General features: G+C 40.7%; 1 protein-coding gene across 13 annotated transcripts in view; it reads right to left on the reverse strand.

Moving 5' to 3' along the window:
• Positions 1 to 12,187: 12,187 nt before the first annotated feature.
• The window catches only part of MEF2A (myocyte enhancer factor 2A), a 180,566-nt gene continuing 171,757 nt past the window's right edge, over positions 12,188 to 20,996 (reverse strand). For 12 of the 13 annotated variants that reach the window (XM_005221713.5, XM_005221712.5, XM_005221716.5 and 9 more), the window contains 2 exons: positions 17,530 to 17,656; positions 12,188 to 16,285 (listed from right to left, as the gene is read on the reverse strand). In XM_005221713.5, the coding sequence (XP_005221770.1) occupies positions 15,925 to 16,285; positions 17,530 to 17,656 (488 nt within the window). In that variant the 3' untranslated portion in view covers positions 12,188 to 15,924. 13 annotated transcript variants of the gene reach the window in all.

The following is a 20,996-nucleotide window of genomic DNA, read 5'->3' on the forward strand; positions in this document are numbered from 1 at the left end:
TGAGGCAACGGACAAACAACTAATCTCAAAAATATACAAGCAACTCCTACAGCTCAACTCTAGAAAAATAAACGACCCAATCAAAAAATGGGCCAAAGAACTAAATAGACATTTCTCCAAAGAAGACATACAGATGGCTAACAAACACATGAAAAGATGCTCAACATCACTCATTATCAGAGAAATGCAAATCAAAACCACTATGAGGTACCATTTCACACCAGTCAGAATGGCTGCGATCCGAAAGTCTACAAATAATAAATGCTGGAGAGGGTGTGGAGAAAAGGGAACCCTCTTACACTGTTGGTGGGAATGCAAACTAGTACAGCTACTATGGAGAACAGTGTGGAGATTCCTTAAAAAACTGGAAATAGAACTGCCTTATGATCCAGCAATCCCACTGCTGGGCATACACACTGAGGAAACCAGAAGGGAAAGAGACACGTGTACCCCAATGTTCATCGCAGCACTGTTTATAATAGCCAGGACCTGGAAGCAACCTAGATGTCCATCAGCAGATGAATGGATAAGAAAGCCATGGTACATATACACAATGGAGTATTACTCAGCCATTAAAAAGAATACATTTGAATCAGTTCTAATGAGGTGGATGAAACTGGAGCCTATTATACAGAGTGAAGTAAGCCAGAAGGAAAAACATAAATACAGTATACTAACGCATATATATGGAATTTAGAAAGATGGTAACAATAACCTGGTCTCCTTTGCTTTTTGATTCTCTTCTTTTCACAGCTATTTGTAAGGCCTCCCCAAACAGCCATTTTGCTTTTTTGCATTTCTTTCCTATGGGAATGGTCTTGATCCCTGTCTCCTGTACAATGTCACGAACCTCATTCCATAGTTCATCAGGCACTCTATCTATCAGATCTAGGCCCTTAAATCTATTTCTCATTTCCACTGTATAATCATAAGGGATTTGATTTAGGTCATACCTGAATGGTCTAGTGGTTTTCCCTACTTTCTTCAATTTAAGTCTGAATTTGGCAATAAAGAGTTCATGGTCTGAGCCACAGTCAGCTCCTGGTCTTGTTTTTGCTGACTGTACAGAGCTTCTCCATCTTTGGCTGCAAAGAATATAATCAATCTGATTTCAGTGTTGACCATCTGGTGATGTCCATGTATAGTGTTAGTTCTTTAATATATTTTGGTTATTAACCCCTTATTAGATATATGGTTTGCAAATATTTTCTCCTATTCTGTAGGCTGTATTTTCATTTTGTTGATTGCTTCATTTTCTCTGCAGAAACTCTTTAGTTTGATATTGTCCAAATTGTTTAATTTTTATTTTGCTTGTGCTTTTGGCGTCATATCCAAAATATCCTTGCTATGACCAATGTCAAGGAATTTTACCCTGTGTTTTCTTCTAGTTTATGGTTTCTGGTCTTATATTTAAGTCTTTAATCCATTTTGAGTTATATTTTGTGACTGGTGTAAGACAGGGTTCTGCTTTTATTCTTTTACATATGAATATTCAGTTTTTTCAGCACCATTGACTGGAAAGAGACTATAAAATTTTCTAAGCACCATTTAAAGGAAAGAAACTATCATTTCCCTATTGAGTATTCTTCACTCCGTTGTCAATATTGGTTGACTATATATCCAAGGGTTATATTTGGGGTCTTGCTTCTGTTCCATTGACTTGTGTGTCTATTTTATTTTGTCTGCACAGGGTGGGTTGCAGGATCTTAGTTCCATGACCAGGGATTGAACTATTGCCACCACAGTGAAAGTACCAAGCCCTAGCCCTGGACCACCAGGGAATTCCCTGTATGTCTATTTTAATATTAATACAACATTTTGATTACTGTAGCTTTGTAGCATTGTTTGAAATCAGAAAGTATGATACGTCTTTCTTTGTTCTTCTTTCTAATAGTTTTGGCCATTTAGAGTCTTTTATGGCTCCATACATATTTAAGGATTTTTCTTCTATTTTTCTGAAAAATGTCTTTGGAATTTTGATATGGGTTGCAGTGAATCCACAGATGGCTTTGGAGATGATGGACATTTTAACAATATTAATTTTTCCAATCCATGAATACTAGTTATCATTTTGCTTGTGTCATCTTCAGTTTCTTACATCACAGTTGTAGTTTTCAGGTAAAATAAATTTTACCTCTTTACCTATATGTATCCCTAAGTATTTTATTCTTTTATTTGGTATTATGAATAGGATTGTTTTGTTTCTTTTTCAGATGTTTCATTGTTAGTGTATAGAAACACAACTATTTTCTGTATGTTGATTTTGTGTCCTGCAACTTTACTGAATTTATTAATTAGTTCTAGCAATTTTAGAATTATGTCTTTAGGATTTCATATATAGATATAAGATCATATCATCTGGAAGCAAAGTCAGTCTTACTTCTTACTTTCTTATTTGGAGGTGTCTGTTTTTTTCTTGCCTAATTTCTGTGGCTGATATTTCCAGTATTATGAATTGCAGTGGTGAGTGTGCACCTTTGTCATGCTCCTGGTATAGGGTAGAAGGTTTCAGCCTTTCAGCAGTTGAACATAACATTTGCTATAGAGTTGTCATGTATGACATATATTGAGGTAATTCCTTCTATACCTCCTTTCTTGAGCATTTTTATCATGAAAGGATATATTCTGTCAAATGCTTTTTCTACATATGTTGAATTGATCATATGATTTTTCTTTCATTCTATTAAAGTGGTGTAGCATGTTGACTGATTTGCATAGGTTGAACCACCTTGTGTCCAAGGATAAATCTCTCTTGATCATGGTAAATTATCTTTTCACTCAGCTAAATTTAGTTTGCTAATATGTTTTTGAAACTCTTTGCATCTATCTTCATTAGGGATAATGGCCTGTAGTTCTCTTTTCTTGAAGTATCCTTTTTTGCTTTGGTATCAGGGTAATGGTACCTTGTAAATGAGTTTGGGTATATCCCCTCCTCTTCAACTTTTTTTTGGCAATAGTTTGAGAAGGATTTTCATTAATTCTTCTTTAGATGGTGGAATTCATCAGCAAAACCATATGGGTTTTCTGTGTTGGGAAGTTTTTGATTACTGATTCAATATTCTTACTCAATATTGGCCTGCTTAAATTTTTCTATATCTTCAGTAAGGTAGATTCTGTGTTCCTCAGAATTTTCATTTTTTTTCCCTAGGGTATACAGTTTGTTGGTGTGTAGTCATTGCTCATGATCCTTTGTATTTCTATCATTTGTAATATTTTTTAATTTCATTTTCTGATTCAGTCTAGCTGAAGGTTTCTCAATCTTATTTTCTTTTTAAAAAACCCAGTTCTTGGTTTCACTGATTTTTTTCCCTATTATTTTTCTGGTCTCTATTTCATTTATTTCTGCTCTGATCTTTTTATTTCCTTCTTTTTACTAAATCTAGGCTTTGTATGTTCTTTTTTCCCTAGTCCCTTGAGTTGCAAAGTGAAATTGTTTGCTTGAGTTTTTTCTTTGTTAAAATAGGCAGACATTTATCACTACAAACTTCTCTCTTAAGACTGCTTTTGTGGCATCTCATAGGTTATGATATGTTGTTCTTCCATTTTCATTGGGTTTCAAGCTAACTCTTAATTTCCCTATTTCTTTTCTGACCCATTGATTATTCAGTAACATGTTGTCTAGTCTCCATGTATTTGGGGTTTTTCCAGCTTCCCTCCTGCTATTGATTTCTGGTTTCATACCACTGTGGTTAGAAAAGATACTTAGTATGAGTTCATTCTTAAATAAGCTAAGACTTCTTGTGATCTCACACTTTAGCTTCCTGATCTATAACAGTTTAGTCTGATGGCATATAAAAGTTTTATCCATCTATTCCTCCCCCCCCCCCTTTTAGGTTTTTGATACCATTTACATATTTTATTGTGTGTTCATTAACAAATTGTTGCTACTTAAGCTATGCTTCATACTTTTGCCATTTAGTCTTTATCTAGAGTTAACTAGTTTGCACATCACCATATTACTGTATTTGAAATCTTATTATATCCTTTACCAGTGTGTTCTATGTTTTCAAATGTTTTCAGTCTGTTAACTAGTGTTTTTTTCTTTTTTAAGCTTGAAGAATTCCTCTCAGCATTTCTTATAATATAGGTTCAGTGGTAATGAGTCCCCTCAGATTTTATTAGGGAAAGACTTTATTTCACCTCTATTTCTGAAGGACTTTACTGGGTAAGGTAGTCTTAGATGGCAGTTTCTCTTAGCACTTTAAATATATCATGTCATTTTATCCTTGCCTAGTATCTGGTGAGAAATCTGCTAATAGCTTTATGGAGTCTCCCTTGTATAAGAGAATTTTTTCTCTTGCCATCAATCTTATCACTGTGTTTTGGAAAATAATGTTTTGGATTGGTGACCTGTTAGCTTTATGAACTTGAATGTCCAATTCTCAGGTCGGGAAATTCTGAGCCATTATTTCCTTAAATAAGCTTCTACACCTTTCCCCCTCTCTACTCATTCTGGGACTCCAGTAATATGTACTTTATTTCTTTTGATTATGTATTAACTCCTGTAGGCTTTCTTTGTCCTTTTCATTATTTTTTCTTCTTGCTTTTTGAACTGCACAATTTTAATCAATGTCTTCTTGCCCACTGATTCTTCCCTCTATTTGTTCAAATATGCTGTTGAAGGTCTTTGTTGAAGACTTCAGTTCAGTCATTGTATTCTTTGGCTTCAAAAAAAATTTTTTTTAATGTTTTCTGTCTTCATCGAGCTTCTCATTTTGTTCTTATATTATTTTCCTTGTAGTATCAAATTGTTTATCTGTGTTCTTTTATTGTCCTCTGAGCCTGTAGAGCAATTATTTTTAATTATTTGTTGGGAAATTCCTGAATCTCCATTTGTTTGGTCTGGATATGAGGCTTACTGTATTCCTTTGGTGGAGACATGCTTTCCTGGCTCTTTGTGATCCCTGTAGACTTCTGTACGCATCTGAGAATTTGAAGAGGCAGTCACCTCCACCAAATGTTATGGGGACTGATTCTGGTAAGAGAAGCCTGTCACCTGTGGAAAGGGGAACACCAGATTGTGTGGTGACCCCTGGTCTAGTGGCACAGGCTACATGGTAGCACTGGATCCAATGGAGATGTGATGTCTGTCTCAAACCAGTCAGATCTGCAGTACTGACAACTGTATTCCTAGGTGAGCACTCAGGGGTCTGAAATAGCTGCAGGAGATATGGGCCTTCTAAGCTGTGCCTCCTGGATCAAGTAGCTAGGGATTAGGGCAGACAGTAGTGGTGGCTGGAGCCAGTAGTGTGTCCATACTGTGCTGCAGGGGCCATGGCTGGTGCTTATGTAGAGGCAGAGGTTATTTTCAGGCACACTTGAAGTGATGGGGGTCAAGCCTGGCAGTAAGATGTGGGTCAGTGGTATTTGTGAAGGACCTGGGTGTCCTGTGGCTTCACACTCTCCCCCCAGGTATGCATTCTGCAGTGGAGGATAGTGACGGGGTTATGCCCGGGGGCATGCAGATCCTCAGCTGGAGGAACTAGCTACACAGGAGCCTGGTGGTGCTGGCCAGCAACAGAAGACACGGTCTCATCTGGACTCAGAAACAGCTGCTGGGGGCCCTGGACACTGGTGCCCTCTCCTATATGTTTTCTCTCCCCCTGGCTAGGCACACTGCAGTGAAGACCAGGGGTGGGGCTCAGGCTGGAGACATGTAGGGGCACTGTTGGAGGGGCTAGTTACAGGTAGGTGTGGTGGTACTGGCCAGGGACAGAAGGCAGGGTCTGATCCAGGCCTGCAAGCAGCTGCAGGTGCCCTGGATGTCCATGTGCTACACTCTCCCTGGGGCGTGTGTGCACTATAGTGAGGGCTGGTGATGGGAGTTGAGCTGTTGGCATGCTGGGGCAAAGCTGGAAGGGGGTCTTGATAGGTAGGCATCTTGTTGCTGCCAGTAAGGGAAGGCAGGGCCTGATCCTTGCCCCAAAGTAGCCTCTGGGGATTTTGGCTGTCAGGATGTCTATCTGTGGCTGTACCCCCTCATCTCTCTGTTTATGTGCTACAGTGGAAGCCAGTGACCAGCGTTAGGCTTGTGGCCAGTGTCAGGCTTGTATATACATGTGGGCATTTGGAGGGTCTAGTCCCTCGCACAGAGCCAGTGGTGAGGGTCAGGTGAGGGCACAGAGGCTTGTGTCTTACATTCATGGAGCTCCTGAAGCCAGAGTTTGCTCCAGGTGTAGTTCCCAGGTTCTGGTGGAGGTGAGGAGGGACTCAGGTGTCTGACCCCTTTGTGCAGCCACAGGGACCTTGGTGCACTACCAGATGCAGGTCCAGGCTCTGACGGAAGGCAGGAGAGGGAGGGGAGGGTGGGGAAGCAGGGACTGGAGCAAAGTGCAGCTGGCTGGTGTTCAGAATGTAAATGGTGTGGCTGGCAAATAGAGCAGCTGGCTGGTGACTTCAGTGGTAGAAGCTGCTGAGTTTTCCTGTAGGGCAAGTCTCCCACTCAGGGGACTCTTCATAGCTAGGAAGTGCCTTCTTGCCGCTGAATATTGTCTTGGATGATGGGATAATGCAGAGGCAAAATGTAGTATTTGTCTTCTCTTCTTGTTCAGTCATTCTCAGTGTTTCATTTTTTGTTCCATAGTGTTGCTAAAATTTCGAGAGATCTGGAGTGGTTTTTGTCAATAGCTGCCTAATCATTGATCTTTGTTTGGGGTCCGGGAAGCTGGTATGTCCTACATAGCCATTTTCCCCCCAGAATCTATTTTATTATCTTGCCCAATTGCTCTGGCTAGGACTGCAAGTACGTTGACCAAGAGTGGAGAGTGGGTGTCCTTGTCTTGTTCCTGATCTTGAAAAGCTTTCAACCTTTCACTGTTGCATGACTATGGGTTGGATGGTTGTGGGTTTGTCATGTTGAGGTTTGCCCTTTCTATACTCACTTCATTGAGCATTTTTATCATGAAAGGATGTTTTGTCAAACCCTTTTTCTGCATCTATTGAAATGATCATATGATTTTCATCTTTTATTTATTAATGTGATTTATCACATGGTTTTATTTGTATATGTTGAGCCACCCTTATATCCTAGGGATAAACCTCACTTGATCATAGTATCTTATCCTTTTAATGTGTTTTGCTAATATTTTGCTGAGAATTTTTGCATTTCTGTTCAGGGATACTGGCTTGTAATTTTCCTTACATTGTCCTTATTTGGCTTTGGTATCAGTAAGTCCTGGCCTCATTAAATGAGTTTGGCAGTGTTCCCTCCCATTCAATTTTTTGGGAATAGTTTGAGGACTGGCAATTCTTTAACCAGTAGGATTCACCAGCAAAACAACTGACCCTGGGCTTTTTTTGTGTTGGGAGGTTTTTGATTACTGATTTAATCTGTTATTGGTTTAGTCAGATTTTCTGTTTCTTCCAGATTCAGTCCTGGTAGGTTGTACGTTTCTAGGAATTTATCCATTTCTTCTATGTTGTTCAATTTGCTGGTATGTTAAGTCTTATGATCCTATATATTTCTGTATTATCAGTTGTAATATCACCTTTTTCATTTCTCATTGCATTCTCTTCTATTCTTAATTAATCCAGCTAAAAGTTTGCCAATTTTTTAATCAGCTTTGTTTTGAATCTTTTACATTTTTTTCTATGATCTTTTTTTTTTTTAATGATCTCTATTTCATTTCCCCTCTGATCTGTTGTTCCCTTCTCTCTGCTTACCTTGGCTTAGTTAGTTCTTTTCTAAGTTCCTTGAGATGTAGTTAGGTTTTTTATCTGGGATCTTTCTTTTTTGTTTATATATGCATTTCTGGGCTTCCCTCATAGCTTAGTTGGTAAAGAATCCACTACAATGCAGGAGACCTGAGTTCGATCCCTAGGTTGGGAATTATCCCCTGGAGAAGGGAATAGCTATCCACTCTAGTATTCTGGCCTGGAGAATTCCATGGACTATATAGTCCATGGGGTCACAAAGAGTCAGACATGACTGAGCGACTTTCACTTCACTTTATATATGCATTTATCACTATAAATTTCTCTTTATGAATCACTTTTGTGGCATCCCATTAGTTTTGGTATGTTTTGTCTCCATCTGCATGTTTCAAGATATTTCTTGATTTCTCTTTTTTGACCCATTAGTTGTTCAGGAGTGTGTAGTTTATATTCTGTTTATACCAGATACACTGGAATGATTAAACCAGAAGCTAGAGATTAGTTATCAGTAGAGGGCTGGCAGAATTCAGGGAAGGGGTGGGGTAGCAGGGGTGAGAAAAGAGTGACAATACTCGAGTATCTTTTGATAGTTCTGATTCTTACAACATATTGAAGGCAATGGGAACCTATTCCAATACTCTTGCCTGGAAAATCCCATGGATGGAGGAGCCTGGTAGGCTGCAGTCCATGGGGTCGCTAAGAGTCAGACACAACTGAGCGACTTCACTTTCACTTTTCATTTTCATGCACTGGAGAAGGAAATGGCAACCCACTCCAGTACTCTTGCCTGGAGAATCCCAGGGATGGAGGAGCCTGGTAGGCTGCTGTCTATGGGGTTGCACAGAGCCTGACACGACTGAAGTGACTTAGCTGCAGCAATGCTTCAGATACCATTCATTCATCTCCCCTCCAATAAAAAACAACCAGCATGAGACAGAGTGCATGTATGCTCAGTTGTCTAACTCTGCAAACCCATGCAAAACCTGCCAGACTCTTCTTTCCATGGGATTATCCTGGCAAGAATACTGGAATGGGTTGCCATTCCCTCCTCCAGGGGATGTACCTGAACCAGGGATTGAACCTGCATCTCCAGCATTGGCAAGTGGATTCTTTACCACTGAGCTAGCCACCTGGGAAGCCCATGAGGGGAGGGTACCTGAAGTAAAAACATCAACAGATGGTCCTAACTATATATTATATTGAATAACAACATGGAAGGTGGTTGGGAACTAAAACTACGGAAAACACTGCCCTCAACGGATAAATGTAAGGCCAGATGGAAAAGGAACTATACAAACGCTCTAATCTGGTCAATAAATGTTTCTCACTTAGGTGTGGACTGGCAATTTTTTTTGGCTTCGAGTCATGCAGGATCTTAGTTCCTAGACCAGGGATCAAACCTGTGCTCCCTGCAGTGGAAACACAGAGTCCTAACACTGGACCAACTAAGTCCCTGGACTGGCAGTTCTAAAACTAATGTGTACACTAAAATTGACGAAGTAAGTAAAAAAGATTGCAGATAGTAAAGTCAGGTTCTTACCTGAGGAGAAAGAATTTACAAATAAGGAAAAGAGAGGCTAAAAGGAATCCTGTGAAGTTGAACTGAAATCTAAAAGTATTACTATAAAACTCATGTTTTTCCACATACATGTTTAGATAACTAGCTGCAAAATATGGATTTGTCTGTTTTCAAGAGCATACATGAGTGCTCAGTCGTGTCCACCTCTGCGCAACCCCATGGACTGTAGCCTGTGAGGCTCCTCTGTCCATGGGATTATCCTGGCAAGAATACTGGACTGGGTTGCCATTTCCTCTTCCAGGGGATCTTCCCCACCCAGGGATGCAACCCACAACTCCTGCATTCACAGGCAGATTATTTACCACTGAGCCACCTGGGAAGCCAGTGAGTGAACATACCTACATTTATTTCCTAGCTTTGGCTGCAGAGAGGGCCAAAGAGCAGTGATACTCTAGTATCAATGAGCAAATAAAGTGCACTTACCTTGGTTTCTATATGGCATTCTCCAATACATGGATCTAGGAATCTTAGAGAGGTGGTTGTTCCAGTACCTGGAATGAGTATCAGTGTTTAACATCTTGCCAGAAAGTAAAGAAATGCTTAAAAAGTGGGAAGGAGCTTTTCCAAGAAACATCGGCATCTACCTGAAGGAGCTCTTAATGACCAAAGCTGGAATAACTTCAGAAACAGAATGATAGTACTAGATTATAACCCAAAGGGAAAAAAAAAAATCATGAATCCATTATAATAAAATAAATTAGTGGGGAGAGGGACAGCTCTTCCTTACAGAAGTCCAATTAATAAATGTAGAAGAAATCAGGCAAATACTTCAGAAATTAATTATTGTAACCAAGCAGCTAAAATTATTAGGTATGTTCGAGAAATCTATATAGTTTCAAAGTATCTCCCCAAGATACTTATCAACAAGGAAAAGACAGTAACTCTACAGTGGAGAAACCCAAAAGAAACCACTTAACCAAGTGGTCATGGTCAACATCACCTTGCAAACATACAACATCATGAAATGCATGATGCATTACGGACACACCTCTGTGGTATTCCTGCCAAAATGCATGCTCATTATAATCATAAGAAAACATCAGACAAATCCACATCAAGGGAATACTATTCAGGATAATTGATCAGTATTCTTCAAAAGCACCTTGTCTTTTTAAAGACAAGAAAAGACTGGGGAACTATTACAGAGACATAACAACTAAATACAATGTGGGATCCTGGGTTGGATCCTAGATTAGAAATAGTGGATAAAGTGGTGAAATTCAAATAAGGTGTTCAGTTACTAGTGTTATATCGGTGTTAAGTTCTTGCTTCTGATAATGGTACTGTGCTGTGCTTAGTCGCTCAGTGGTGTCCGACTCTTCGAGACAGTGGTACTGCTGCTGCTGCTGCTAAGTTGCTTCAGTCGTGTCCAACTCTGTGCAGCCCACCAGGCTCCCCCGTCCCTGGGATTCTCCAGGCAAGAACACTGGAGTGGGTTGCCATTTCCTTCTCCAATGCATGACAGTGAAAAGTGAAAGTGAAGTCGCTCAGTCGTGTCCGACTCTTCGCAACCCCATGGACTGCAGCCTACCAGGCTCCTCCATCCATGGGATTTTCTAGGCAAGAGTACTGGAGTGGGGTGCCATTGCCTTCTCTGAGTGGTACTACGGTTATATAAATATTAACATTAGGGAAAGCTGAGAAAGGGACATATGAACCTACTATTTTTTCAACTTTTCTGTAAGTTAAAAATTAGTTCAAAACTAAAGTCTAAGAAGAAAGGTAGGAGAGGATAATATGGTGAAACCAGTTAGTGTAACTGACTTTTTTCTTTCCCTAGCTACGTTTGGACACTTTGGTATTCACAGAGCAGCCTGCCTGTGGAGTCTAGGACACGTTCTCGAAGCTGGTTCCTCTGGAAGCAGACACTGAAGTGGAGGTGGGAATTCACCCTGGCAATGTGCAGTCCTGGGCTGGGACCCAGCTCTCACACTGTCTGGGGGCACATGTCCACTCAGCCCCTGCCAGCCCCTCCCTGGAGTGCTTCAGGTACCCGTTTGGAACCTTCCAACCCTTGTGTCAGCTGGCAGGAACACAGCTGTCTCCTCAGTTCTACAACCAAGTGGTACTTTGACTCCTTGTGAGAGACTGGACAGGCAGATGGGAGGTGGCAGGAGCCATCCTGCTGGCAGAAGGCCATCACTGTAAAACCATTTTCTTGGCTGGTACCAGTCAGACACAGAATCAACTTAAAAACAAGACAGAGCCTAGAGGAAGACAGGATGCATGGGAGCTAACTAGGAAGTCACAGTGAATTGATTTCAAGTAGCTGCAGCTGTGATTATTTTTAGCCACAGGCTTCAACCAGCTTTCAAAACCGGCTAATCAGAGTTTCACAGTAGCTAGCAAGTAAAGCCAGCACAAAAATTTAGCTTTTAATTTAACTGACAGCAAGAATCTGCTTAGCTGGGAGATGGCTCGGAAGGCAAATCAGAAGAAAAAAACTTTTCACCGCAAGTTTAAGATAATTTTTCACATCTGCCACTTTTGAAAATAAAGACTTATTTAGTAAATCTGTTTCTGCCACCCCAGCTCAGTATTATGTATGCATTTTGGGTAAAACAAATCATTTCACCACCTAAACTTGAAAGAAAAATAAACTGATGACAGTTAAGTTCTAACAGATGCCCCACATCCACCCCTGCACTCTAGTAGCGTATCCTGCAGGAAGCTGTTATCACAGCCTGAATGGGTTTAATGTATCCACACCAACAGGCACAGAACAGCCAGGCTGGCCGATGCTGGGACCAGATTGCTGGCTGCTTCCTGAAGGGTCCAGGGCCGCCCAGGAGGAGAGGCCTCAGGAGCCAATACAGGGGGGTGGGTGGGGCGCTGTAACAATTTCCTCGACCACATCTCAAAGGAAGTAAAAGGGACCTGCAGGCGGAAGAGGTTTGGGAAAGGGAAGGGAAGGGAAAAGAGGGCGACTGGTGGCAAACATGACAGAGTCTGGAGTACACAGGAAAAGCCAGTCCGTCTTTACTGTAGTGAGTGCAGGATACAAATAGTTTACAACAACCTCTAACATTTTCTTAACCATTTGATAAAAAGTTCACTATAATATTTATTGTATAATGAAGGAAAAAAACAACACATTCAGGGAAAAATTGAGATTAACTTATTTTTTCTTAAAAGGTTCATCTCAAGGATGGCAACAAAGTCCAGCTTGTGCCGCCAAACGGTTTTACATGTTCAAACCGTGTACAGCTTCTTGTGTGAACTGTTGACTACAAACATTTACCAAATACATAAATCTCTTTTAAAAAAGCCATTTTAAATATAGCAAAGCAGTGTCTTCTTGCACAGCAAAGTGAAGAAAGTTTCTACAGAGAAATAAAAGTTTTACATTTGTAAAATCTTTTTCACATTCTAATCATCTAGCTTCTTATGATCCGATGCCAGGAGTTTTCTGGTTCCTTATTTACTATGTATTTCTTGTGCGCATGATGGTTAATACAGAAAATATGTTAATGCTTTATTAGCTGTCCTTACAGTAAAAGGAAATGGTAAAACATATATTGTTCTTTTAGAACAAACCCCTGATTTAGTCTCTTAACACAATGGACATAATTAGGGCTCAAAAGATGGAGTTTTGATTGGGACCATCTGTAGACATACAATGGTGACTTTCCCTTTCAATGTAGTACCAGGTAGACTGCTGAAGGAAGTACAGCTGCTGGAAACCGTACTTGAACCAGTGCAATTTACTCTAGCTTTTTTTGTTTTTGTCTTTTAGTAATAAAATACTTCATCTGCAGGGATAAAATTTCTTGCGATGGTGTCATACAAAACACAGGAGTCCAAAAAGGGTAAGAAAAGTAGGTTCTAAAGTAACGTGGTTCGTGTCTTCCCCACTCTGAGCTGGTTCCCACCAGGAGATGCGTGTGTGTAATGTGTTCGTACATGGGGCGAGAGTGCCTCTGTCAAGTCCATATGCTCTAAGTCACACTGGGCATATGAGAAAAGGGTTAACAGTCAAATACTCAGTTCCTGAAAATGGAATACATTGTTACTTGGTCAGTGTAATTGAAATACAAACTCCGAGCCTTGGTAATATTATTTTAGAAAACAGTAGTTGTACTGATTATAAACCTGCATAGAAAGAAAGACTATTGAGATACAGTCAGAAAAGCCATCTCGTAAGGCACACAAGAAAATAGACAGTAAATGTGAATGTGTTAACTCCTATCCCATGTACAGCAGAAGTTCATGAACATGCATAAATAACAACCAAAGAAGCACTGAACACTTCAAAGCTATAAATGGTTTACAAAGTGGTAAGGATTATCTTGGAAATTCAGTGTTGGGAAACTGCGTTGTTTCAATTAGGTGTGATCTCATGAAGAAATGTGCCTGTAAGTTGTTCAGTAAAATAAGTATATTTAAAACAAAACAAAACAAATCCATTCTGAATAAAAACCAAATGTCTAAACCGATGAGAGGGGAGAGTGTATCACCCTCCCTTTTTTGGCCTCTATCAAAATTTACTACCCAAAATGTCATTAAAAACAGAATTCCACTTTGCAGCTGTGAATGCCACAAGTTTATCCTGTACCTAACTACCTATGTGTCAGCCAGGAAATCTGGCTGATGATTTGTCACAAACAGCATATGAGGAAAATGTCACAAGGAACGCAATTTAGGGGGAAAAAGCAAAAACGTAAGTAAAAATTGTAGGTAGCTGCTTAATATTAAGTTTAAAATATAAAATAGCAGTAATTTTCAACCCTTATTTTGAGTTTCTCAAGAAAACGAGTATTTAAAAATCGACGATGAAAGATATACAGGACTTTGAATTTTGTCATGGCACAAGCCCAGGGAACTGCCGAACTTGCTGTCACCACTTAGCTGTCTTCCTGAGAGAGTAAGGCCTTGGTCAGCATCTCAGTTGAGGGCATCAGGATGGCAAGAGTCATGCCAAGGATCTGCACCATGAGAGGACTTCTCCCCACACTGAAGTGTCATTCAATGCACAGAGTGTCCAGAATGATAGTTATCTTGTAACCAGCTGCATCAATCTATTTTAAAAGGTCAAGAAACAAAGATCCCTTCCCCCACAAATATTCTTCCCTAATCATTTACCACTTATAAAACCTTTGTGCTCATCTACTATTTTGCCATTTTCTCTAATATTAATTAAATTAGGTCAGTTTTTCTACTATATTTTTTTTCCTCACAAAAGGCAAGTTTTAAATAATGCCTTATAAAATCTGTTACAACACATTTTTACATTTATGCAGGATGAACTTAACATCAATTTTTTTTGCCACTTTGCTATTTATATACACATATAAAATATATAATAATGCTTAACCCATACGGCACAAAGATTACAATGTAACATCACACATTCACCACCAGTGAGGGGAGAAACCCCTTTATACAATCCTCTGAAAAGACTGGGCCAATAATTAAAATCCAAAGTACAGTATATTTAACAAAATAGTAAATATTAAACAGTGAATACTCTACTTAATAAGGATCTCGCCTTTTCCCCCTAAATTGGCGGCAATCCACAAAAATATACTTTTTAATCTGGTGACCATACAATACATAGGTACTTACATCAAAGGTGATAATATATTTAAGATGCTATATACACAAAGAGTTTGGCTCAACTTTTAATTTACATATAGAATAATAAGTGTTCATGGCTTTTTTTTTCCAAGGTTCTGCTTGCAAGATATTTTTGTTTTTTTCCCCCTCTCAAAATAAAAACTAAAAAGTTAAAACAAGATAAAGCTATTCTCTAAAAAAAAAAAAAAAAGTTACAACATACAGCTTTGGCTTATATAAATAATTCATAGCAGAATGTGTTCAAAAGTAGTGAATATAATTTTATATATAGTCATCAATTTATAAGGGTGTTTTCTTTTATATAAAATATACATGAGCTAAAATCAGTTTCTTTAATTTTATGATATGAATGTAAAAAGAAACTTCTGACATATTCCAATTATAACTTAATATATTAATTTACTGTTAATGCTCTATATCTCTAGGCTAATATTTTCTGAATATCTCATGCGTGTTTTCTATTCTCTCTCTTTTTTATTAGCTAAAGATCACTTCTTTGACCCAATACATTTTTGCACGTGCAAAACAGTTATGTGTGGGGCTTTTTTGTTATGTTTTTTAATATCAACAGCCCTTTCCCATGCACCTCTTTGCAACAGAGACCCATGCCAGGTTGGGTAATTAATATAAATGACATTTTATGTACAGTATTGCTTTCTTGGTTCCTGCTTTTCTACTGCTCTGTTCTACAAAGCATTTTTCTTAAGTAACTACAGTCACCGCACAGTTAAATAAAACAAGTAGGGGCCCTCTAGGTTTCTGCAAGCTAGTGTGGGAGAATTATATATAGGGTACATGTTTCTCTGCAAAAACTGGTTATCTTATGAAACAAGTAGTCCAAGGAAGTGCCAGACTAGACTCTGCCTACAGGGTGCTGTTTGCCGTGGTACGCACACCTGCACATCTACAAGAGTTAGCAGGTAAGTGCCTGATTCTGTGTACGCAACACACACCCACACATACACACACTCACACCCACATACATATATATGTAAAGGGATATATATGTATGTATGTACATATAAATATATTTAACTCATGTCCTTATTTACCAGTTTAGATATGTAGAGCAGTTCACTGCAGTAACACAAAGTACAAACACCTGCCTGGAAGCCTTAGGTCACCCACGCATCCATCCGCATCCGCTTTACGGAAGGGCTTTCTCTGTCCTCAGAGTTTGGGGGCCGGCCGAGCACAACGGGAGAGTGGAAGTCGCCCCGCGGATCCTCCCGGTCACTGCCGTCGTAGGAGCTGCTGGAGCTGCTCAGACTGTCCACAGGGGAGCGGCCCACCTCCTGCCGGGGCTGCGGCTGTGGGGCCTGTGGCGGCGGTGGCGGCGGCTGTGGCTGCTGCTGCTGCTGGAAGCCTGATGGGGTCATTCGATCCCGGGGAGGTGAAATTGGTTCTGACTTAATGTTGATGTTTTGGTTGGTATTAATGGATAAATTTGAACCCTGAGATAACTGCCCTCCAGCACTGAAGGAAAAAAACAAAGATCTGTTAGACAGCTGGTTTGTGACTGCATCTGCACGAATGGGATACTACAGATACCACCTGACTGACAGAGAGCCCAGGGTCTGAAACACTGCCATAACTCCCCAAGACTAGTTTTGGTGTTTCCTGCAGTGCTTCACACAGAAAAAATAACATATTCCTGGTAAAAACAGAAATGAGTAGTCAAGATTTCTAGTGGCTGGTTCTGTTACCTTAATCTTGGTACTTCTGTGGCTGAAGTTTCCAAAACAGTGTCAGTGACTGACGCGCGGGGACCAAAGTGGCAGAGGGACAGTGGCACCCTGACCCCAACTCCCCCTCCGCTCTGCTCTGCCTCTGTGATGACACCCGCCACCTACACTCACAGCAGCTCTCAGAAGGCAGCCACGTCACCCCACTCTCCAGACGAGTCTCAGAAAGGCTAAGAGAGTGGCTCAGAGGAGGACACAGTAAAGTGTGCACACGCCTCTTCCTCAGCCTGAGCACCAAGCCTTTTCTGCCTGCCTTTGCATGGCTATTTTTAGTATGCTCATTTAGGATGCTCTGCACACGCCCGAGGGCCAAACACCTGTGTAAGCAAAGAGATTTCCCTCAGATACCCTGGCCATTTCTCCATGACATAGTTCCCGAGTTGATGACCAACGACAGTGTGTACTGTGGAGCTACCAGGATGCAGGGAGCCTCTCTGGGGACTTTTAGGCCAAGAGGCTGGGAGGCCGGGTGTCCCTCGTATCCTGAGCAGGAGCGACACAGCTAACCTGTTACGCTGTCCCCTCTTCTGGACCGTTCTCCTCCAGCTTCTCCTTGGGCTGACTATTCTAGTTTTACCAAAACACCATTCCTTCTCTTCCTGCTAGTGATGCCTGTCCTTCCTGAGCACCACTGTAATCCCTTTTCACGCAGTCTGTAAGGAACATTCTCTTGCGAACCCTTCCTGGAGAGGTACAATGTGTGCAGTGGACTGGGGTCAACCACATGAATCCCCCATAGCCTGACCCATACATAAGAAACCCAGCCCCTACCACCCTTCCCTACGATCCAGGGATAAAGCAACGGGCACAGCTCATTTTCTTATTCTGTCTGTTGATGTTAACCAAAGCAAGGAAAGAGAAGGGTGGCAGGTAGGCCTGAATACCTTCAGGTTACCTTTCTTCTAACAGTGGAATGAGACACAGGTTGGGAAGCGTAGGTAGAGGTTTGGTGAAAACATCTAGTCAGTTACTCACACGAGAGAGTTGAGGGCTGCTTGTCCTAAATGGTGCTGCTGCCAGGCAGACACCTGTCCCAGAGACAGCATTCCTGGCGAGTTGAAGCCCTGCAGTGCTGACAGGTCTGCACTAGTCAGCGAGTAGTCTAAAAAAGAAGGAAATGTTGCTTGTGTGTGTAATAAAAGGACCATACAACACCTGCTTTTCAAATAGTTGTGCCCATAATTTTCTTAGTCTGAAAGAAGCCAGGTACTTCATAGCATCAAAAAACTCCCTTTGTGCTTAGTCGCTCAGTCGTGTCCAACGAGCCCCTGAGGCTCCTCTGTCCATGGGGACTCTCCAGCAAGAATACTGGAGTGGGTTGCAATGTCCTCCCCTCCAGGGGATCTTCCCAACCCAGGAATAGAACCCAGGTCTCCTACATTGCAGGCGGATTCTCTACTGACTGAGCCACCAGGGAAGCCAAAAACAAGCTTATGGTCTACAACTGACAAAAAATTTTCTTTCGGGAGGTTTCTAGGACCTAGCTATATTCAGTTGTCTGGGATTATTTCAGTAAAAAAGGTTTCAATTTTGTACTAAACATTTATAGCTTAATTTTTCACAAAAAGTTGAGATACTTATTCCAGGATTGTAAACAGAAATAATAAAAATGCTGTCACTAAAAGATGTTCCTATACAATTGCTATTTAAAATATATATGCCCACCACTACCCTCATGAACAAAAGAGAAAACACTCCAGTTCATCCTGACTACAACTAGTTCAGCATGTCTCATATTTTTGAAGTACAGGGGAAACAGAAAAGATTCAGGACCCCTTTTCATGGGCTGTCAAGCTTAGTGACATAGACAGTATATTCACTATCATACAATTAATTGCATTTTTTCGAAGTACAGGAACTGTCAAAGATCCCTGATTGCATGCAAAATGAAAGTTCATGAAAAACTTTGTGTTATAAGACATAAATGCTTCAGTCATAATCATTTTGGCCAAGACATAGCATGTTAGTTATCACTCACATATAGAGTTATTTCAGTTCAACATTAACATTTGTTTTTTTCCATTTAGTTCTAAAGAGAGGTGGCAAAAGCTCTTCTACTTTTAACTTCTTTTTCATGTCTTGAGAGAAGTATTTAAAGAAATTAGTCTCCCTGGTGAATTAGCATTTTAAAAAAGAACCTGAGTTTAAACAGCATAGCTGTGCTTGGGATCTTTTTTCAGTCACTGCTCTCTAACATTGCCTTGCCCCTCCCCACAGAAGCTGGGTCGGGGGGGTCCATCACACTGCGCCTTCCACAGTGCCTCCAAGTCCTTCCAACTACCCACTTGACATGTCTACTTGTCATGATGTTTCTCCAGACACATCAAGTCTGACATGATCCCACTGGACTCATCATTTCCTCCAAACCTGCCTCTCTCTAGTAAATGGCACCAACTCTCCTATAACTGTTCATGCCAAATCTGTGGGTGTTACCCTTGATACTTACTTCCACCACCAACAATCAAGTCTAGTCAATTCTAGCTACTGTCTCTCAAGCCTGCCCACATCTCACCGTCTCTATTGCCACCAGCCTAGTTCACACCTTTAGCACTCATTAGTTGGACTATCATAGTAGCCTCTTGTGTGGTCGCGCCATGAGTGCTGTAGTTAAGTGATCACACAAAACAAATATAGTCATGATACCGCTCTGCTTAAAACCTTTTTATGGCTTCCCAATGTCTCAAGATCATGTCCAAAAGTCCTCCGCAAGGCGTATGCATCCCAACCTCCCTCTGTGGTTTCAACTCTACAGCCATCTGGCCACGTCAGCCATGCTCCTGCTGCCTCTGCACACAGTGCTCCCCGTTCCTGGGGCACTCTCCCTACTCTGCCTGGCTGAGGCAGGTCGAAGCCTCTTCAGGTCAAAGCTTCAGTATGGCCCTTAACAGGATGGTGATAAATTACTCCTAGAGCTATTTGTCTTGTGTCTTTCTCCTCTGATAGACCCTACGTTCCATTGTTAACTGTGCGCTCCTGTATATTGCCAGTGCCTGGCACAGTGCTTGTCACACAGAACACACTCAATCAATCTGTGCTGAATGGATCCATGAATAAGGTAAGAAGCTGGGAGTGATCTTACAGATGGGCATGAGGAAGTGTCTATATGATTCCTCCACACAGAACTACTGTACTTTTTGAAATGTTGCTCATTTATTTATCCCTGTACTGACTGACTGGCATGTGTTTGATTCTTAACTATGTACAGAAAAGTAGTTGATATACTAATGAAAGACAAAATATAGATGCATGTTTTAAAAAGATAAATACATTAAAGATAATGTGGTAACATTAAACAGAACAGGTGCTCTGAGAGAGAAGTAAGTAGTTACAGGAGTGAGACTGATAAGGGATGGTTTCAAGAGAATGTGACTCCATTTTTGTGTTTTGGTAATTCCTTCTGGACTTTGGAAAAAATATTCTTTAAAGCCAATGGCATTTCTAAAAACAAATATAGTGGGGTATCTAAGTTTTCTACTGGAAAAACCTGTCATGAAATGCTCAGTAAACTGTAATGTAATGGTGACACCCAGCTCAAGAACCATCTCCTCGGCCAACGCTCCTCTGAACATTCTAGCTCACAAATTTTCTACTTTCCTCACCTTTTAAAGATCAGAGTATAAACTGGTAACCTCAACAACTCAGGACTTCGCCTCCATAGGTTACCAACTTGGGTATGTCTCCTTTTCCAGAATAAACCTGGGAGAAAATGTATGTCCCTAGACTAGTGTTGCTCATATAGCTGGTGACCAGGACAATGAAACAGAATTTCTATGAACGTATAATCCCTGGCTTTACTCTAGATTTAGTTGATGGATTTGGACATTTTTTTTTTTTATATTGATTGTTGGAAAAGGTAGTAGACATTTCCTAAGAAGCTTTCTTTTCAACAAAACCATTTAAAGTCATTTTTGTTTTAAAAGAACTACTTGGAATTAAAGCAGCAATCAAATATATTAATGGCTCTGCACCCCTCAGGGAGCTCCACAGAGCAGGGTGAAAGACTGTGCTACAGCATTTACCCTGAAGTCTGAAATTAGATGATCTTTATTAATCTATCAGAATCACAAAAATGCCCTGCCCTGTGGTCTCTGAAAAACTGGCAAGGTATTTTTAACTCTTTCTCTCACTCCTCCTCCTTTTGAAGCATCAGGTGTTTGGCTCAGCTAGTGAGAAAGGGAAGCTCCCCCATGTGTCCTCTGCCAATCCCTAAATGGCACATCTAGAGAAACCTTCATACATCGGGCTCTCCACACAGCACTCCTCCAATCACTGCAGTATTTTTAAACTTATCTAATATACTCCCTAAATAGGGTATTTGTGGATGAAAAGTCTAAATACCATGAATGAGTGAAAAGCTCACCTCAGAGGTGAGGAGTGACTGGCTTTGAAGAGAAATAAGAAAGCTCCTGGTCTTGCTCCCGAGGCACAAACAGTAGAAACCA

The sequence above is a fragment of the Bos taurus genome, chromosome 21 (assembly GCF_002263795.3).
Source record: "Bos taurus isolate L1 Dominette 01449 registration number 42190680 breed Hereford chromosome 21, ARS-UCD2.0, whole genome shotgun sequence".
Lineage (NCBI taxonomy): Eukaryota > Metazoa > Chordata > Mammalia > Artiodactyla > Bovidae > Bos > Bos taurus.